This window comes from Uloborus diversus, chromosome 3 (genome assembly GCF_026930045.1).
Source record: "Uloborus diversus isolate 005 chromosome 3, Udiv.v.3.1, whole genome shotgun sequence".
Taxonomy (NCBI): Eukaryota; Metazoa; Arthropoda; class Arachnida; order Araneae; family Uloboridae; genus Uloborus; species Uloborus diversus.
The window spans coordinates 214592983-214615515 of NC_072733.1; the positions used below are offsets into that span (position 1 = coordinate 214592983).

A 22533-nucleotide genomic window follows, 5' to 3' on the forward strand; every position below is an offset into this window, starting at 1 on the left:
GTTTCGTGAACATTTTCCGGATCCAGTCCGATAGATCGAGATTTACGTCATTGAAATGCATCATGATCTACTAATGGTATTGGTTGCTTTTATTTTCCAGACGATGCCGACTCCGGAACTGCATCTGTCATTTTTGGGATGCTTGTGGGAGCTATGCTTGCCTTAATCTTGATAGGAATGATCGTCGCATTTGCTGTGCGCATTCGCTCAACAGGACTTGAAAAAGGTACAGTGGACAGAAGATAAATCACTTCAGACACAAATTTTATTTTATAAATTGCTGCCTTTAACGCATTTTATGTTTAGATTGCGATTCCATTTCGTGTAAATATTGAAAAAGACTTCTCCGGATGGCTGGGTTAACAAGTTTTCTAAATTTAAAAAAAGGGCTTATCGTTTTTAGATTAAATACCATATTTTGGTTCTCCAAATTGAAACTGCATTCAACATACTGTAGAAAGTATTGTATTCTCAGTAGAAATTAAACTTTTGTGTGAAAAGAAGTAGAGATAAATGAGCTTATTTTTTCCTAGGCGCACTTATTTTAATGCTTATTGCGCATTTGTGCTTACTGTGCATGACCTGTTACTTCATAGCAAGGATAAGATGAGGAATTTGAAACATTTGAAAAATATAAACACTTTGGGTTCAATCTCCAATTCCACGTCAACCTATTCCAAGCAGAAAAAATAGGTACATAAACACAAACAAGGTAGTGTAAACATCGTTACATTCCAATCCCCAGATAAATAGTAAACATTTGTGTAAAGAGGAATAGCAGCTGTTAGTGTATTTAAAAATTAACCGTTCAAAATTCGAAAACTGATCCAAAAACCTGATTTTTTTTCTGTCTTTCAATACTACAATTTTGCTGTCTGGTTAGTAATGTACGAATGTATTAGTTGAAACTCTGCGAACTCCCGGGCATGTAATGAGATGAACTTGAATCAATTGCTTACACTTCACTCATCGTTTTAAAGCTTTAATTTGCATTTTAAATTATGTCCATATTTTAATGAATAAGTTTATAGATACCAAATTTAACGACTTTCTTTGTTCCATTTCAGGAAGAAAATCTCATTCTGATGCCTCTAAGTAAGTAATAGTCTGAAATTATATGAATTGTTATTAAAGGTATACATAAACTAGCTAAGTAATTAAGTTAGTGGTAAGCAAATGCTTCATAATCGCTTGGAACAGAAGATTTAAATATACATTTTTAACTATAAGCACCAGAAGTACATTGAATGAGTGACTGAATAATCAGCGTACTTAACTTTCTGACTGAACTAGAAATAAAAAAATGTTTAGATTTATTTAACTACTTAAAGTAAAAACCAGAACTGTAATATTTTTTGTGGTAAACGAATAACCATAGAAACTGAATGTTCTGTAAAGTTTTTGCATCAAGTAGGTATGGAAAGATACTCTTTTTTGCCAAGTTTGATCTGGTGAGCATTGGCATAATAAATTAGAGCAGTTTATGATGTAGTCAATTTCTGAAGTACTGATAACGAAGAAACATTGCTCTAAATGTATTTATGTGACACAAATGTGTTGACAATGAAGGACGAGTATGGAGACGATAAGTTGTAAGTTAAGAATTATTTTCACATGATAGTGAGTTTGTATCATGATATTTCGTGTGTTAATTTAGCATTTAAATACTTCAACTAGTTCTGCCTTTATATTTATTTCTAGTGATATTAATTGTGCCTGCTGATATTCAGAGCATTTGTTAAAATTATTTTGCTTTAAACACAATTCCATGAAGCAATAAAGTAGAATTAAAGCGAAAAATTTTGATGAATAAGTTAAAACGCCTGACTGTAAAAAAAATTATCAAAATAGCCTTTTACTTGTCCTTTTCAATTCTATACCTTTTCAATACGGATATTAAAATGATTATCTTCGAACCGTATACATCAACCAAACCGATGTTGTTTGGTTTATCACATTTGCCTGTACCTATCGTCATATTCATTCAATGTGCACATTTCTGGTTGAAAAGTGTAGTAGCATCTTTAGCGATGCAAAATCAGCATGCACTGGGGAAACATCAACGCTTAGACAATGAATACATGAACTAAAAGTGACTGCTTGTGCTTGTGCTAACTAATGTTTCGTAAACAGTTATACAAAGTAAAAGATTTTACTATGTTCTGAAAATTTTGACATTTATGCTTTTTTTTCTAATTTCTAGTTTTGGTTCCTAAATTGAAAAACAAAAAGAACAAATGAACCATACAAAGTGGGCGGGGGGTTACATCCCCCATCTCGAATCGCCGCCACTGTTTACCATCACAATTAAATCAAAGTCTCTGCACTCAACACAAAATGTCAAAAACAAATCCAAAGTTTAGTACAGTATTCAAAAGAAAGACTGAGAATGACGATCAAGGTTGTCGTTGCGCAGCTCACAATTGAAGCTAGACCCCCGATTGTTGCATCCTCATACGTTTTTTCAGTCCACTACAAAATCATCGGTTCCCGATATTACCTTTTTTTCTGAAACTTTCTTTATTGGTCGGGAATTCTCGAATAGAACCTATTGTTCTGACTGAAGTCCTTTTTATTTCTTAAAATTGTTATTCAAGATGTAAGAAATTAAGAAACAATTAATGCATTGAATTGGAATAAATAAATGGATACGTTGGCAACTTGTTTCATTCAAATTAGCGTCATCTAACATACTGGAATTCGTTACGTTTCAAAAAGCCGAGATCTATTAGAAAATAATAACTCTTTGTCTGCTCAAAGGTACGGTTTTAAGTTTAAAGAGCTCTCAAAAAATAGAAATATGGATAATCCAGAGAGCTTTTTTCTCTCGAAGAATATATCAATACAATAAAAATAAAGAAAAAAAACTATTGAAGGAAGTAAGAGAGAGCAAAGAATTCAAACTGTAGTTTTAATTAGTAAGATCTATTGCATTACAAAACACGACAAACAGCTATAGGTAGGAAATAATAGTTTTCAATTTATAAGTTCAATTTATGAGTCAGCATCACAATTATGGTGGGACATGACTGGGACGTTCTCCTGTTCTCTAGGTTACCCCTACCCTGATAATTGTACTTTCAGTGTAACTATATCACTCTCCTAGTTTACAATGTTGACAAAACTAAGTTTTATAAAAGCTAAGCCAGGTGTACTTGATTCTTGATCAGTATAATTTCGGGATCACTAACTTTACATGGCAAAATAATAAAACAGGATTTCAGTAGATTTTAGCAGTTGACTTTGTTAACTTCACTTCCTTCATTAAAAGTCATATTTACAAATACATAACACAAAAATCAATTAATAAACCGTCCAGATTCATTACGTTCGTATTTACGATTCAAGACGTAATCACAAATTAAGTGCCAATCTTGAGTGCTTTAAAACGTAATTTAACTCAAAGACAGCACAACGCAATGCTCATTTTTACTGAAACATTTAAATATATTTATTTTTATTATTATTTTGCCACTTCAGCACCAGACGTATTTTCTGTTTCATTCTTCATCCCATCTACATCCTACATACTAACACTAACGGAGAAGTCCTGGTAGAGGGGGTGTAGACGGAGGAAGCATATTCTAACGCACGATTTTTGAAATTGAATGAAATTGATTTATGAAGTCGGGTGACGCTTGAGTTGAGATACAAGGACGTAGAACCCTGCCCCCCTATGTTCTCTCGTGACTACAACACTGTTTAACACATTTATATGCAATCACATTTTGAGTGCAACTATTTTGTTTAATGAACACAGTAATTAAAATACAGCTTTGAAAACTTGTTTAAATTCAGAATCTATTCAAATGTTTTCAGTATATATGCTTCAACACGTAGCTCTTTTTTTCTAACTTTCAAGTAACAAACTGCTTGAAGTGAAGATTGTCTTACAACTAATTTTTGTCCAAAATTTACGTCATATGTAGAACGAGCAGACATTCTACTGAATAAAATATAAATTGAACGAAAATTCGACCTTCATAAAGTACAAACTGTCACAGAATAGCAGCGAATGGGTATTCCAAAACAAAAGTAGAGTCCACCTGTAAAGTGGGCAATTTTAAAAGCGTCATTAAAAGTGATTAGCGTTATTTATTTAAAATAAACTTTGACACACATTTAGTTTTCAAATTCAAATATTCTTATTTTCAAAAATCAACTTCTTTAAAATGTCTACCATACAGTCTCTAAGTAGGCACTCAATAAGTCTTCTGCTGACATTTCCCATTATTTGTTGCAGTACCTCTACGGGGAAATCGTTAAACTTATTTCGAGTTTGATGCTTCATTGTAACGGGTGACGTAAATGGTAATCTTACCCAGTGCATAAGATTGTGGACATCCTAAAGATGTGTTTTAAATATGAGTTTTCTGAGTATTAAAACTAAATGCTTTTATGTTTAGTGTGTGTTCTTGCGCATTTTCAGTAAATATAGCTAATCATTCACTTTAAAGGCTGCTCTTTAAATTGCAAATTCTCTGCTAGACCCTGTGCTTCTAGCACACTGCAGCCTCGAAATTAATATTTGCTGTTATTCTTCGACCAATTTTGCTAAATGTTCTACACTGTAAAAAAAACTGTAAATTTTGAAGAAGTTATCCGTATTTTTTACAGAAAAAACTGTTCGTAATAAAATACAGGATTTCTCTGTGTTTTTGAATCTGTAACCGGTTATACTTTGTTTTTCTTCGAATCTTCGAAATTTCGCCCGCGTGTTTGGATTTTGGTTCTCGTGCTAGAGTTTTTGATCTTATATTTATTTAAAGCGAGTAAGTCTTAAATCGTTTGCAACTTGCATTTCATTCCATCCTAATCAATATTTTATTATTATGTTTTTTTGTCATCTGTTACAGAGGCATATTCGGAAATTTACCTTTGTATACATGTATTTCGTAGTAGTATAGTAAATATTGAAATGTATTTATGAAAGTATAGTTTCATTTTTTAATCTTCATAAAATAATAAATCAGCTTGAATAAATAATAAAAATACGGAAGATTTCTGTAAAATAAACGGAAGAAAACTGGCGTCCTGGCTGACAGTTTTTTTCCGTAAATTTTACGGATTTTTTTTTACAGTGTAGGATTGCACTAGTAAACTCATTGTTAGTCCTACGCAGGTTTTCTACTTATCCTTAAGTACTTTCGCTCGAGGAACCCGTATCTGATATCAAACGTTTGCTATCATGTATGTTTTTTTTTAGTTATTATGATGTAAATATTTGAATTTTACGTTTTTACGGTATTTATTTCGATTATGCAACACGATTTTTAATCAGAAAAACAACATAAAAATCTCGCCCGCCAGTTCTTAAATTAGTGGTTTATTTAGTCTTTTATGAAAAGTTGCGCAAAGCTTCGTTAACAGCTCTCAAACGGCTGTTCTCGAGCTTCACCTAGCTATCGGATTACAGCAGTGGATTTCGGGAGAAGTTCTACAACCAATTAGAAGGAAAGTTACGAATACACAAAGATATTTACAGGCAGGTTACAGTGTCAATATTCCATGCGGAAACACTCTTAAGATAAAATTGTGTTTAAGGGGACCATAGACCTTCCAAATAGTTCAAATCGGACAAAAATATGATTTTTTTATTTCGTGGAAGTAACAATATATGAACTGTGCGGAATCGCATGAAAAAAACCTCTTGTTGATCTGATGTTTTATCGCGAAGTTATATGCGTTTAAAAAAAAGTAAACAGATCGTGTTTTCGATTAAAATGGCTGTAAAACATGTAAACAAAGTTGAAAAACTAAGTAAAACTGAGTGTCAAACATGTAAACTAAGTTTCAATAGATTCTTACATTGTTATTAATGTCAAATATTTAGTCATCGTGAAAATATCTTTCGGGAGGTATTAAAATACGAAGATCATGAAATGTAGGTGAAATTAGACTTTAATGTCATTTATCTCGGACTGGAAAATTCGATGCTGACATAGATTGAAAAAAACTCCATGCGACTTCATTTTTGTTCGATATGCTTCAAATTTCAGACTATGCTACTTTGATAGTAGTTTGATAAAACTGGGTATGCATTAAGGTTTAAGGGGGTCCGGGACACATTTTGAAAATTTTTTTATTATGTACTTTAGAGTTTTGAAATTTTTTGAACTGATTCATCACTTATTTAATAAGCAAAATCATAACATAAATATGAAAAAAAAATATTTTTTTATTTAAATTTAATTAGTTTTTTTCAAAAAAATGGGGTTGCTTTAAATTGCTATAACTCAAAATATTGTTGGTCAATTTTCAATTTTTTTTCAAAAAAGTATGCACAAATATCTAAGCTTTAATTTTTATTCGGCGATTTTAAAAATATTGATTCAATAAAAAAAAAAAAATATTTGAAGAAAAATTTCGAAAAATTCGAAGATACTTTTTTTTAAAAAAATCATAATTTTTGCAGTAAACGTTTTTTTCAAATTCGCCGAATAAAAATTAAAGTAAATTGCTTGAAAAAGATATGCTCCAAGTTTCATTACTTTATCTGTATCGGTTCCTGACTTATAAGAGTTTGAATGCAAGAAATCGGGAAAAATTGCATCATGGAGAAAAACGCGTTTAAAGTTTCAAAGTTATGTACACATTCGTTAGATGCATGCAACAAAAATAACTATAACTTTCGTTCTATTTAAGGTAGAAACAAGATTCAAACGTCCTCTTAAGCAGAAAAAAACGAAGCAATTTTTCAAATTATAAAAAAAAATTGCAAAATTTGAGGATTTTTGTGTCCCGGACCCCCTTAAGAGAATTTTATGTTTATGTATGTAATATTTGCAACAAAAACTATTGCTTTACGCGGAAAAAAAATACTGTGCAGTTAATAATGGACCAATCCTTAAATGGATACCTAAAGTTCTTGGCAATGTTCTGTTCTCTGATAAAATGCAAATTGTTTGAGAAAAAAGCAAAAATTGAGTCGCGTGGAGCATTTTAAAATTTTTATTTTAAAATTCAAAATTTTTAATTATAATTAAATTTTTATTTTGTTGCTTTTTTTGCTTGATATTTTGCATGCTAATAAACTTACTAACTTTTATGCCCAGTTTCATATTTTAAAATTAATAAATAAAAGAAAAAGCTTTCAAGGTTCACCGTCCCCTTAATAAAAATATTGTTAAGGCTACGGACAAAAAGGGACAATGTTTTTTGTACTTGAAGAACTTTCTCAAATTTAGTGACGCGAAAATTAAAGAGGGCATTATCGAAGTCTAAAAACTAAAGAACTTATAAAATACAGCGTTTTTAAAAGAACGCTGATTTAGAAAAACGCGCATGTGTTTCTTTCAAGAATTTAGTAGAAAACTTCTAATGAAACAGAAAATGTGAAAGTTGCAGCGAGACAGTGGATGAGATGCTGAAATCATTAGAAGAATTAGGCTTTCCTATGTCTCTAAAAATATTTTCTTCACTCTTACGTAGATTTCTTCCCCGAAAACAAGTATCCTAGAACATCAGAAGCCATTCTATCGGGACATTTCAGTTGTAAGCAGATATATCAAGAAAGGTTGGCAGCAAGTTTGCTCGTATATTGTTGCTGGATTTCATTATAGGACATTCTAGGACATTTCAATGTAGGACATTCAAATTATGACGAACAAGTCAAAGTCAGACCTTTTAGGTCTAGTGAACATTATCAAATTTCATTTGCCTAAATGCCAGTATTGTAAATTAATAATGTCTTTCACTCAAAACCTTTACATGTTAAGAGAAAAATGGTTCACATTTTCGAAATCAGCGGCAAAACTTCTACCTAGAGGAGTCAATAACGTCTTCAGGAAAGAAAAAAAAATTGTAGACCAGTGTTATTTATTTTATTTAAAAGTTAAAATGTTTGATGAAGGGTTTAGTTTGAAATTCTTAAGTAATTTTCATTCCAGGAAGAGTTCTAATTCACTTAAAGAATGCAAAGAGCCCTGCGTTGCTAGCAGTCTAGGGCCTGACATCATACCAGAAAAAAGTTTCTTTCAAGGTAAGCAGAAAAAAAAATTCAATTACAACTCTGAGAAAATTTAAGGAAGTTTAAAATTTTACAGAAATAGAACACTCAAATACGAAAAACGTTTGCTGTATAGGTAATATTGAAACACACTGCGATGGTTTGTGATGTAAAACTTAGTTTACGCTTTTCCATTACTGTGTCGAGCGGATATAAAGGAAAAATCCGTTATTGATTTGAATCTTTTTTATTTATTTTTAGAGAGCTTTAAATACAACGCTTAAAAATGTTAAGTGCTGATAGCAAAATTGAAACATAGTTGGGAGCTCTGACGGTGAAAGAAGTCACCACATATTTGGCTAATGTTTTGTTTACTACGTCGTTCTAACTTAAAATTGACCCCTAATCTCAAAATATTATAGCAAAAATGACATACGATTTCAAGAAACTCAGTTTATGTTGATTTTTCTTAAGAACAAGAAGAACTTGAGGAAGCTAAGCTTAATGTGAACAATTCTATGCATTTCAACAGATCTTTGGCAACTGAACTAATAACATGTCTCCATTTTTCCATATAGAGCGTATGAACTCTCAACCAAAAGTCATCGAGATGGAAGAAGGAGTTAATCCAGCTTCAGCCATCAATGATCCGAGGTCGAAAAAGTACCAAACTTCTTTCACAGATTCAACTCTTCTTACGGTACGTGATTTTTAGGCCATTACACATTTCAGTAACTGTATATTCTACAGATTTTCTTTAAAATTCAAGCATCTAGTATCAAAATCAGCTCAATTCTTGTATTTTCAAAAGTGCCCTTACTTTTACAGGACTAATACAAAAAGACTGACTGAAATAAAATTTTAAAAATCGATAGTTTAAAACATATGAAGAATGTACTGAAGGAAGGCGAAGTGTCATTTTTCATTTCTCGAGTTGAGTTCAATATGGCATCACTGAATGTTTGAAGAGCAGAAGTAGATGATATCAAATGGAGCAAGTCAAAAAATCACCCAAAAGACTATTGTACAATGCAGAATGTCAGGGTTTTGGACTCTTTCAATCATGATTTTCTCGAACATTGGAATAGTTGAGATTTCGCCTTCCTTCCCTGTACCCTTATTACTCTAATAATATAGTAAAATAATTAAACTATTTTAACAAGGCAGTGAGAAGCAAAGGAATGTAAGTGGACAGTTTCAAGTTTTGAGTAAAGCGCGTTTAAAGATAACATTCGAGGTAGGGTTTCATTGATTTTTTTTTCTAAATCATGCTGCATAGCAGCAACTTCCAGGTCTACTAGTACCATCTCTTGCCCCAGTACAGAGGAGAGGTTCACCTACCATGTGTACTGGTTATCTCCAAATTTTTAATTTTGCCACTTACATCCCTTTGCTTCTCACTGTCTCAAATATGTTTTTCACAAATGTAACACTGGAGATATAACACTCAGTTCCGAAACTTGAATCCTGTTTTAAGCACTTATTTGGCTTATATACATTAGTATCAAATCAACTTATCTTTCATGGAACAGAATTTTACAATAACCTAAAATGAAATGTTTCCTCGTTTTGCTATTTATAGTATTCCTGTACATATGTGAGAGTCGCTTTTACTAGTTTTCGGCCCACGTGTGACGTTTTTACGAGGATGAATCATCATAATCATAATGCATGATCATCATGATACCACATTTTAACTGGTGTTACAAATAAGGAGATTTAGAGGTTAATTATGTTTGGATGGCAGCTTTTTATCCATCTCAAATTCTTTCAGCTAGAGGGTTTATTTTGAGGTCCAGAAAAGATTTGGCCGGTCAAGAGTACTTACATGACGTCTGAAGAAATTTCTACTACTATTTTGGGTTTAGTGAAGAGAATAATCCTGTTGAAGTATCTGTTTCTGTCTGGTTATCGTTTTGACAGTGTGTGTTGTGTTTCGGATGCATTTTCGCAAATACATCATTCCATTCACATGATAGAAAAGCAGGTATATAGCAAAGCAGAAATTTTCTACAATATCGATTCTGTCAGAAGTATAATAGCTGAGCAGAATTGGAATATTTCAACAAGACCATGGTTTGTGCCTACAAATTTAAAATGATAGAGGTTTTTCAAAAACATCAGAAACTTTTTTTTACTAGCGAATAAACTACTATTATCTCAATCCGACTGAACATTTCTAAAATCCATATAAAAGTAAATAAACCAATAAATCTCTCAATTTATAACGTCATTAAAATGTGGTTTCGTGATGATGAACTAAAGCAGATATGAAAAAAGCAAATGCAAAATATAGTATTTTTACTCTAACTTTTTTTTTTTTTTGCACATTTTTGGGTTTTATATATTTATGATGCACAAACATGTGCAAAAAAATTATTAAAGCAAAGAGACCATATTTTATACTAGGTTTTTGAAATATTATGAATAGTTTCAAGTGTACAGAATAACCTGTACACTACTTTATAAGATGAAAGAAAATGAAAAAGTGTCTACGAAAGCGAAAAATAGCCCTATAATGGGAATAAAAACCGTGCTGTAATGATTGCAAAATGTTATGAATGAATGAAAAATGCCAGTGTTTTTTTACTTGGCTTAAACAGTGGCCAGTGAAATTCCAATACCGATTATCATGAAAAGAGACATGGTTGTAAAAGGTTGAAAAATACACCATTGTTAAGATCTTTGCATGATCCACCGTTTATAATCATATGCACGACTTTGTTTAATTACTGGCCAAACTTCAATTACATATATGAAATACTTAAACTTAGCATTATTCCTACAGTCTTTGGGTATAGTTTTTCATTGGATTTTATTTTCATTCGCAGAGTCCACGCAAGTTGCGACTTCTTCATGAAAGTGGTGACGAAAAAGTGGAATCCGGATTACTATTAGAAACACCCCTGGTCTCCAGCATTCCTCCCATTCTACAGGTAACCTGCTTCCTCTTAGATTTTCTTCGAAGTTCAACTATCTGTGAGTGCTTTGATTGCTGTAGCTTAAAATATTAGTAGCGATATGAAAATTATTAAATTATAATGTTTATGTTCAGTTCAAGCATTCTAACATCATGTTTTGAATCCTCATTTAAAATTATTCCTATGATTAATTTATCGCTATTTAAATTGGTTCGTTCTCGGTTTTACTTTGCTTTAGTCGTCGAATCTAGTAACGTAACCGTCACTTATAAAATCAATAGTTTATACAATTGGCGACTTTTCAAAACCAATTCTGGAAGAACAGAATCGTTACAATGTCAAAACATGCAAAAACATCTTTTAATAAAATTATTAATTTTATCTTATAAAATCAAACTCTTGGACAGCATATGGTTGCCTCAGAGCAAAAGTAAGATATCTTAGTGTTAATTCTGGGATTAGATATCTTGCTGTTGCTCTGAGGCGACGATATGCTAAGAATGGAAAAAGAGTAATATAATAAGTCAAAAATGGAAACAGACATAATAAATTCCATAGTTATATGTCGCCCTAAGAAGTGAAGGGACTGATTTCGGAAGATGAGGTAATCGCAGAGTCTAATTTGCCCTCTTAAATGCTTGTCATAAAAGCGCTTGTTGCCATGCGATACGTTTTAGAGCAAAGAGAAGGTAACGTTGAAACTAAGGAAACCTTTTAGGAACCTTCAAATGATGTTGTATTTCTACTTTACAATTCTGTTTATCAAACTGAAATATGCCTGTATTTTGCGATAACTTTGTATAAACAAAAAATATCTATTATAATGTCAACTGCACTTTGAAACAAATTAAAATAAAATATAATTATTTTAACTTATTTCTTTCTTAAGGTACTTAAACTTTAAAACCCTTTATTCTTTTATGTATAGACATGGCAGCCGGTTTATAAAATCAGAGACTTTATAAAAACAAATGTCTTCATAACGAATGTGCATTTACTAAGTGGCGGGGCAATGTATTATCTTCTCTACAAAAAAGAGAGGCAGACAAGAAAAAAAAATGAAAACAGCTAATTTTTAAATGGCCATATTATGGATCATATTATATTTTAAACATGAAAGAATTAATCAAGAGATACATTTCTTCAAAATTTGTTTTGTATATTTCTCTTTTTAAAAATTTCCTTAGGATATTCTAAAAAAGGTTTACTAAAGCCTTCCGTGAAATTTAATCAAAAAAAATAAATAAATAAAAACGGATTCCTTCCACATTCGGTACCGACAAATTGTCTTTTTTTCTATATCGCACCAACTATCATGGTCTATATAGGGGCGGTGATGGGAGGGTAAAATGGTCACTCTAAGAGAAATAACTCTTTTTTTTTTAACCAGAGAAAAAAAATTAAAAACAAAATATAAAATCCACTAGAATGCAGGTAAACTACTATACTAAAATTAAAATACATTTTTGCGCAAATTTCTCTTAATGATGTTTAAAAAATGTATTTAAAAAAAAGCTCTTACAAAGTGGCCTTAGGTGAGGCAAAATAACCACTGTATTTACCATTACACCCAATATTAGGAAATGAATGAAAAACCTAAATTTTTGGTTCTTCAACCATTATTATTGAAATATAGTAAACATAACAGCAACGTAAATTATTAATAAGGTAATTAACGACAAATTGAGCTAATGACAAACTAAATACTACATACTAACTTACAACCAACTTGAACAGCTATTGAGTTTTGCCACACATAACACAGAACCATAGGAATATCGTCGGATGTATAGCAACATAGCTGGCCTGAAATATATTCTCAATATTTACACAGATTACAAACTCGCCTGTAATCACCCTGTTCTTATCTTTCATACATACACCGATATATGTAAACCACTAGCATCATCTATTGGTTTGGCGTATTTTTAAAGCTTAAGACAGGCTTTTTCAGCGGATCAAAATAATTTTTATTTTAACATATTGGTTAAATTGCTTTTGCTAACAAATTCAAAGAACTTACTTTAGTCAAAAAAAATTTTTAAATGTTAAGTAACTGTTCGAGGTCCCTTCTTACGGTCAACCTTTATGTTGATATTTTTAAAGCACTGTACCATCAACGATTTTCATATGATTTTTCATATTTTTTAAATTAATTTCAGATTCCTATATTCTTAACTACAATAATACTCAGGGTGTCCACAAAAAATAATAATTATACGGCTGTTGAAAAGTCATATCGAATTCTCGGTAAAAGTAAGCTCCATTTAGTTAATTATTAAGAAATCAGTAGTTCATTAAATTATATGCACACTAGTTTTAGATTTTTTTTTCAACACTGAGTAGAAAGGAAGCATTGAACAAACGACTAGGTGACATTGGAAAGCCCCATAACTTATTTATTACTCTCCAAGAAGGTTTGACTACACAACTTTTTTTTTCTGGCTACACTTTGAGAATAATGTTTAGGATGAGAAACTTCAGAATGTAAACAATCTGAGGCGAAAGCACTTGTGTGGCACCAATTCCACAAACATTTAAATGTATAAATTTAGATAAATTAACTTTTAAGCACGTACACTGTAAAAAAAATCTGTAAAATTTACGGAAAAAAACTGTCAGCCAGGACGCCAGTTTTCTTCCGTTTATTTTACAGAAATCTTCCGTATTTTTATTATTTATTCAAGCTGATTTATTATTTTATGAAGATTAAAAAATGAAACTATACTTTCATAAATACATTTCAATATTTACTATACTACTACGAAATACATGTATACAAAGGTAAATTTCCGAATATGCCTCTGTAACAGATGACAAAAAAACATAATAAAATATTGATTAGGATGGAATGAAATGGAAGTTGCAAACGATTTAAGACTTACTCTCGCTTTAAATAAATATAAGATCAAAAATTCGAGCACGAGAACCAAAATCCAAACACGCGAGCGAAATTTCGAAGATTCGAAGAAAAACAAAGTACGCGGTGAGGCGATGGTAACAATTAACGCTTATAACCGGTTACAGATTCAAAAAAAAAAAAAAAAACAGAGAAATCCTGTATTTTATTACGAACAGTTTTTTTCTGTGAAAAATACGGATAACTTCTTCAAAATTTACAGTTTTTTTTTACAGTGTATGTAAAACATCAATCCAATTTTCTTATTGTATTAAATTGCTTTTAAAGTTCGTAGTTCTTTGTGGATACCCTGTATTACTGAATGAACGTCGTATTTCTTTCCAGCAATGGCCAAACCGGAAAAAAGAAGCTCTGCATTTATCTACTCCTGTTTGAAGAAAGCATACACAACAATATATGCGAGCAAAACTCAGGAGGCCTTTCTACGTAGCGGAAAGCTAGTAGACAAGTATTTTCAATTCACTTGTGAAAAATGGAGATTCCATACCGGAAAAGAGATATTCAGAGCCAAGGAGTCTCTGAAATTGTTAACAAGCGCTCAATTTGAATAGTCAGAGTATATATACTGTCTGGCAGCTGTGGAAGTCTCACCTACGCGCCAAACGTGTTTTTAAAATGACTTTGAAACATCAATAAAGATCAAAGTACATAATCAACTTCATGTTTTTTGGTTTTGTCACAGTTCATCTATGCCTCAGTTTTAGCCAACGATATCGAAGATTCTTAAGCATAAATCTTTCATGATGTCTAAAAATGCTCCTTGCCAAGAAAAGTACATCTTTTTAATGTAACTTCTAACTTTTCTCCTTACGTGATACATGTCCACATTAGGAGATTTTCAAAAAGAGAACGAATGCTTAGGTTATAATTATATAAACTCTATAGATATCAAGATTAAGGCTTTCAAATGATGAATAAAATTTAGTTGGAATAGTCTTCGAAAAAAAAAAGATAACCTTGATTAATCAAATAATCTGAAACACCTAAGTTTTAGGCCGAACTTTCCCGAACACGTTAAAAGGTCCATCTTTGACCAAACTCCAGTTGATGTTTCTCCTTCTACTAACTACTAAGTAAATACTTTCTTCAAAACTTTTGTAACCTATTGTTCTATTATAAATACCTCATGATTGATACATTACGCCATATGTAATTTAAAAGAAAAATACTATTTAACACTTTTGTTAACAGATTCTTACAAATAAAAGGCAATTAATTAGGATATCGCCTTACTAATACCGATTCTATTTTACAAACCTATTATTTCCATTTAAATCGTCAAAACATTTTAATTTTAAAGCTACAGTGAACATGCTTTTTTTTTTTAATGATTGATCTTGTTGCCTAAAACTTTGTGTGCTTTTGTATTTATTACATCTAAAAGAAAAAAAATTGCAAAGAAAAAAAATATTTTTCAAAAATTTAAAATTAAAGAAAAAAAATGACGAAAATTCAAGAATCTCAAATTGCTCCATGCGACACAATTTTTTTTTCAAACTTTGAATTTCCACTTGTTTTTTTATTTCAGGCAAAATTACAATTATTTTTGCATTACATGTAATGTTTAATGAGACAGTATAAAAAATGACAAAAGGAAAATTTATGTGAATTTTTCAGCAAATACGGTGACTTAAACAACAAATGAGTGGAATTTCTAATTTCACACACCCGTCATAAATGAAACTCATTCATGAAACTATAACTAGACATTAACCGAAGGTTTTTCTAAAGTTTCATTTTAATTCGATGAATATTGTAATGCATGGAACATTTTAAGTTTATGTTTTTACGTAAATAGTGTCAACAGTGTACAGTCGAGTCCCGACGTACGCGAGGGATGCGTTCCAAGACTCCTCGCGTAAGTCGAGATTTCGCGTTGAGGAAAAATGTATGTATGTATACAAGTTTTTTAGAAACATACCAAATTCTTTTAGACACTCGTAAACAACCCTCAAACTGCTTTGAGGCATTCCTTAAAACATTACAGTTTATTATATAAAGAATCGAACTTTTACTGTATTTAAAAAATAAAAAAAGCTGTTTTATTCAACATTAATACTTTGAGATGAACAAAATGAATGATCGATTGGAGGGAAAGACGTAAATTAAAACAACACGGTACGCTAAGTATGTAGTAATAATAAAATGCTGCACTATAATATTACTGTACAGTAGATTCAATAATAATATTTATGAGTTAAAAAATGAAGATGATTATTTATGCTCCATGATCAGATTGTTGTTCTTATCTAATACATTTTAAAATACGGTTGCTTCGCCTTTTCTTTTATAACGTTCCCATTTATGGCAACAGCCTCTCTTCCCGCTCTTTTTAATCCGCAATACAAGAGCAGCTTCCATTTTCATAATATTTACTTACACTCCAAGCTTCAATATTGAAACTAACTTCTGAGCTTTTACGGATATTTGGTTTTCCTTTTAATTGTAGGTATGGAAGATTCACTCATAATTATGTTGCTATAGTCGACATTTTGTTTTAGAAGTCAGTAACGAAGCCGATACTTCCATCCAAAATAAATTCGCGTCCGCTCTAAAAGTCGTTACTCTTGAAAAATTCGTCTTTCGCGTAGGTTGAATCGCGTTGTCGCGAGAGTCGACAGTATAGGGTAACGGCACCAGCAAAAGACAAGGGTCCAGTTACATACAGTCGTAAGTTTGGATTTTAATGGAAAGAATTTTAGGCGGGTGAAGATGATGTTGCTGTGGCCCATGAGTACGGTGCAACCATCTACACTGTTAAAAATTTTCCGTAAAATTTACGGTACTTGTTACTGGCATCCATGTTGCCAGTAACTATTACTGTAAAAATCAAATGTTACTCTAAAATTTTACGGTTTCCTCGGTAGGCCACAGCAACCAATTGGAGCTAAGATCGCTTATTTCTCAGGTATAAATTACCGTAAAAATCAGCGAGGCTGTAAGTCTGCCATTTTACAGTAACAATTACCAAAAAATATTCCTGAATTTTTAACAGTGTAGTGTTATCAGAGGGAATTTCATGAGCCAGTTGGTATTTAGAAGGCAGTGGTGGAAGGTTAGGAACAGCCACCACGAGGTCAGCTGGCGTTTCATATTCAAGAGAAAAGGGGAATTTTGTTCATTACTCATCCTTTTCTCATCCAATCTATTTCTAGATATCAACAGATTTATTGGTGTCTGTAACTGGGGGTGGGAGTTCTTTTCGAAATTGATCAAATAAAAATTGAATTAACTGAGAGGATCCAAAAGCAGCCAAACGTTAAATGAGATATAATTACATGAGAAAAAAAAATATTTTAAGTAGTTTATATACATTAAAAAGGAGTAAACTCAAAAAATCGAGTTAACCTGAGAGCGATGTTTTAAGCAAGTCTGTTAATGGTACCGTTACCCTACGTGCTGCAAGATGCAAACTAAGGGGCGTGGTCACGCGCGCGCGAATGCGCAAAACAATAATAACCATAAATCAGTAAGTAATGCATAGAATGAAAAAACCTTCTTGACCTGGATACAGTAGCTGACATAGTATTTAAAACAAAAGGCTAAAACATTTTTTTTTTTTTTTTTTTTGCTCAATTTTCAGCAATTTTATTGTTTACTGTAGCCTTAACTAATTCCAGGAAGAAATGTTTACTGTCTTTCGTTTAGATTAGAGTTTACACAATTCACGGTTTGTTGTTAGATTCATTATCAATTGAATGCATTTATATCAAATATTACATTTCCTTATTATTGAACTATCTTAAGGAATGTAATTCAATACAAAAAATGGCTTTTTGAAATTGACAAAGTGTAAAGTTAAAGAAGCTGACTGGTAGTAAAACCACGAAAGTAATGGGACGGAAGTGGCGTCATAATTTGGCTAGCATTTAATAACTTAGAATGGAGTAGTGAAAGTGAAAAAGTAACCGGTGCTATGTAAGCGTGCGTTGCGCAGGGCCATTTTCAAGTCAGAGTCTGAACAATAAGTTTGGCCGTCAATAGAAAAAAAAACTACCCCAAAAGGGCCACGTAGACTGGACTGGCAATAAAAAAAAAGAATATCATTTGTTTGAAGTGCAAATAATTGATTTATGAAATGCAAATACAGTAAGCTCCCGATTATCCCCGAGCGGATTATACGCGGGGCGGATTATCGGCGAGTCAATCAACAATTAGGTTTGTATCTTCAGATCATGTATTTTCACAGTACAAAAACAAATACCAATGGCTTTATTTTTTGTCAATAATTTAAATTTAAACTCAGTTGTTTTTGATAAGTTTATTTATTTATTTTTTGTGCTTTCTTCATCGTACACATACTTGTTCTTTATGGATGTTACGTTCTGCTGTGCAAAATACAAACTATTTTACTGCACAGTATATATTTTCACTGTTTGAAGAATGCATTATATATCAATGCAGCTAAGTTTTTTGATGAAAGACAATTTTTAACCTTATTTTTCCCTTATTTTAGCTTGTTTGCGGTTTATCCGCGGTTTTTATTATCCGCGGCACTTGTGCCATCCTATTACGTGGATAATCAGCAGTTAACTGTAGTTGCTTTCTGGTGATATTTTAGTGTACCCCACAATAGAAGCCATACCGTGTAACCAAACCTTTTTCCAATCTTCGACAAACATAGAAGTTGTAGCTAACATTTTTGATTTAAGCTTTTGAAGTCAAATGATCCTTATCCCAGAATTCATTTTAGGCTCAATATTTTTCTTTATCATGTTAGTTCTGATTACTTCGACAAACATAGAAGTTGTAGCTAACATTTTAGATTTAAGCTTTTGAAGTCAAATGATCCTTATTCCAGAATTCATTTAAGGCTCAATGTTTTTCTTTATCATGTTAGTTCTGATTGAGATTTAAACAAAAGGTAACCCATATTCTATGACTTTATCCTCTGGGTAGCAACATTCGGGATTATACGGTAAATTATCTAGAATGTACCAGATGTCATTGAAAACGTAAGTGTTTGAATTAATTTTTGGCTTAAAACATGATGAAATATCGAGTTTAAACTTGAGTTTCTAAATATGTAAAACAGAGATAACGAGAAACTATAGAATAATCAATTAACGAATACGTAAATTATACGAAAAATAAAAAGCACAAGAAGCATGCTTGGAGATCGTTTTAGATTTTTTTCATCAGCAATGCTAGTTGATTCTTACACAACATGTAACATAAGCTGTAACCTTCGCTTTCAGTATTGCTAATTTTTAGAAGCAAGTTCTTTCGTTTAATTACACTCACATAATATTGTAGTTTTAAATTGTAAAACATGTTTTTTTTTAATCCTGCACTTTTCCAGAGCAATGCTGCTTATTTAGCACCTAGTATATGTGAACAGCTAAATGTTGACAAGAGGATTTTTTCAATGACTAATATATCATTAAAAAAGTAAGCTGTGTAAGAAAAGAAAACTTATTGGTAAATTTCTGACAGAAACATTTTGCTTCTGTTTTTCAAATGCGATGATATAACACGGAAGATACACAAACCAGACTAATAATTCATCGGGTAGGGTATTAATGAGCGAAAAATATATCTATATTTATAATTTCAAATTAGTGATTTTAAAAATGTGTCTGAAAAGGTATAAAAACTTTTGTGAGATTCAGATGTCGAAGAAACTTGACACATCCACATGTACTATTCTCGTTTTCTTCAGACATGTAGCTATAAGCGAGTTATGATAATAATTATTATTATTTGCGATATTAATCACTGAGATTCCCCTTATTGTACGCAATTAATTATACTCTCATGCTATGACACGGTGTAAACTCAGCATAGAAATAGGTATGTAACAAATATTAATCTCAACGGTCGAATTTCAGTGATAGATTCCTTTTAATTGATTGCCGAATATTTTTCTACTGTAAGAACAAATACTATAAATTCATAAATTAAACTGTGATTGAAAACAAATTAATTATTTTTTTGTTTTAAATGAATCACAAAGTAAGCTTGTTTGGTGACAAAATCATGTCTGTACAATTCTTTAGTACATTCGGGTTTGCTTCCAAAACAAGAATTTTTGTCATTAAGTGAGTTTTATCTACACAGTTTTATTCACTGCTATCAATAAGTAAACGTTAAGCGTATTTTGCAACCAAATATTTCGCGCTAATCCGTACTATATATATATATATATATATATATATATATATATATATATATATATATATATATATATATATATATATATATATATATATATATATATATTTACTTTTTCACGTGATATTATCGATTGGTTTTTTTAACATAAAACCGCCATCAACCTTCCATACGCTGTCCTCCAAACACTGTCATGTGCGTGCATTTACATTGTTTCTATTTAGTGAATTGTGTTTGCATATACATTTCATTGACCAAAAACTGCTCCTAGATTTTTATTTTGATCCCAAGAAAGCTCATTTCGGACACGTTTGGAATTCGCATTAACTCTTAATTTTTAACATGCTTCCGTTCATGTGTCCGTAAATTAAAACTAAACTAAAATAATGTAGTTTTAATGTTTTTAAAGATGGAATTTTTTTTTTTCATTTCGCGATGAGAAAATAAGTAAGTGTTTCTACAAGCATTAGCACTATTCAATTAAATCTCGATTCTAAATTCGAAGTTCACCAATTGAGCTCTAAAATATATTTAGAGCCCATAAATAAATATATATAAATATTTTTTACATAAAAGCTCCTTTTCAAAAATTTAAACAATTAACCTTTGGTACAAATTATTATATACAAAATTATAGAGGCACAATTATGTCAGATATTTTTTGTCTTTGATAAGTGGAAATAAAAGTTAGCTATTTGTAGATTTAAGTATGTAGAGTCAGATATGGTAAAAGAAAACATGGTTATAAATTTAAAAAAGTTTAATAACATAAAAAAAAAGTTTAAAAAACTGAAACCCGACTACGGCGAAAAAAAAAAACACTAAAGGAAGAAACAAGGTAGATGCTGTTTGATATCGTAGTCTTATTGAGTAACACCATTTATTTGATACGTTATGTATACTCCTATTTATTCAGTTCTATTGAAATCATCTCTCACTTTCACATTAATAACATTATAATTCAATTCAAATGCCATTGTCGCGCGTTATCAACTACAGTTCGTTGTTTTTCTTAATCAACGCACGACTACTGCATTTGAATTTTTGCCGTAGTCGGGTTTCAGTTTTCTAAATTTTAATATTTTTCGTTTTACCCTGTGATGGACAACAAAATAATATCGTGATTAATACACACTTAACAAGCAAGCATTTTAGTTTGATATACAATAATGGTAAATTTAGAGTTTATTGCTATTATATCAAACTGATAGAAAATTTTAATTATAAAAGATCGATCTTACTTAGTAAGACAATAACAGCAATCAACACCAGATTTGTTTCTTACCTTTTGCTACCTGATTCTGGTTATTAAAAAAATATTTAAAACCTGTGCTAAAAAAATCGGCTAAAATCAATATTTACAAATCAAAGTCGACTTCTCCTAAGTCGGATAAGTTGTAGCTTATATTGCTCTGGTTATAATAAGAAATCGATTGACACCTTATTCAAAAAGATCGGATAAATAATTTAGGTGCTACGGTAGAACATACGTAAATACAAAGATTGCTAAAACCACAAAAATGAAAAAGTCGCCTCCTGCTGTTGTTGAAATCGGTTGAATTGTAGCCTATGTAACCCAGGCTATAAATAAAAAATGATTGACACCTTATTCATCAAAATCGGATGAAGAGTTTTCGGATGAGAGGCGCTACGGAGGAAACATACGTAAATACAAACATACATAAACTGCTTCAATCATAACCCTTCCTTTTCGCTTCGCCGTAGTATAGCAAAAAGAAGTCTATCACCACCCTTGGGGTAATTTTTGAAACAACTTTTGGTGAGTGAAGACAAGGACATTAGAAGAGATTCTGAGAGTTCCGTGTCTTTCCAAAGCACCATCATTGTTTTAAGATGACATTGTAAAAAAAGCTGAGTTTCGAGTTTAAGGATCATATATTTTCCTCTCCAACAGATCTACAATTGCAAAGTAGTCGGTTTCAACAAAGTTTTGCTTTTTATTTGGAAGGTCACGAAAAACATTTGTTTATGAATTTCCCCTTCTCAGCTGTTTTTGATGTACAATTTAGGTATTTCCATTTACCCCGTAAGTATTGCACTCTGGGATAAATGTAGGTTTGGTATTTTTCTTTTTTTAGAAGATTAAATTTTGATACAACTAACACTTTTGTGAGGATTTTACCTAAATTTAGCTAGCAAATAAAAATTTTACACCAAGTTAAGTTTTAAAAGATTTCAGATTCGTCTGGAGAATTTATCGGGTCCTTTGTGACCTATGAACCGCATATTGAGTATTTTATGTGTAGAACTTTTTAAGATTCTGAACTGAGATGTCGGTAGACTGGGATTACCTACCGACACCATCCACATTGGGAAAGAAATCACTAATTTACCCCAGTCTCTGGAGTAAATGGCAACACCCTGGGTACTATAAATATGACTTCATTTGCTAACGGACAGTCAGAGTCAAATTTTTCAGAGCATGGTACTCTCGAAGAGTAGTACTAGACACAATGCACCAAATGCTATCGCTCAATTCATCAAAAAAAAGGGAAAGTTTTTGAAACATAGAAATTATATTTCCCTTTACCCCATCTGACCGTACTGAATGTAGGAAAATCATTTATGTAGTGCTCGGGCAGTGCAAAAAAGAATTTTTTTTAGAATTT

The 22533-nt window shown here is 31.5% G+C and overlaps 1 protein-coding gene across 2 annotated transcripts in view; it reads left to right on the forward strand.

Moving 5' to 3' along the window:
* LOC129218580 (hemicentin-2-like) overlaps window positions 1-14435 on the forward strand; it is a 180907-nt gene extending 166472 nt beyond the window's left edge. For both annotated transcript variants that reach the window (XM_054852892.1, XM_054852893.1), the window contains 6 exons: window positions 101-226; window positions 1068-1095; window positions 7890-7981; window positions 8527-8648; window positions 10780-10884; window positions 14114-14435. In XM_054852892.1, coding sequence (XP_054708867.1) covers window positions 101-226; window positions 1068-1095; window positions 7890-7981; window positions 8527-8648; window positions 10780-10884; window positions 14114-14164 — 524 coding nt within the window. In that variant the 3' untranslated portion in view covers window positions 14165-14435. The remainder of the gene's footprint in view (window positions 1-100; window positions 227-1067; window positions 1096-7889; window positions 7982-8526; window positions 8649-10779; window positions 10885-14113) is intronic.
* The last annotated feature ends 8098 nt before the right edge of the window (window positions 14436-22533 follow it).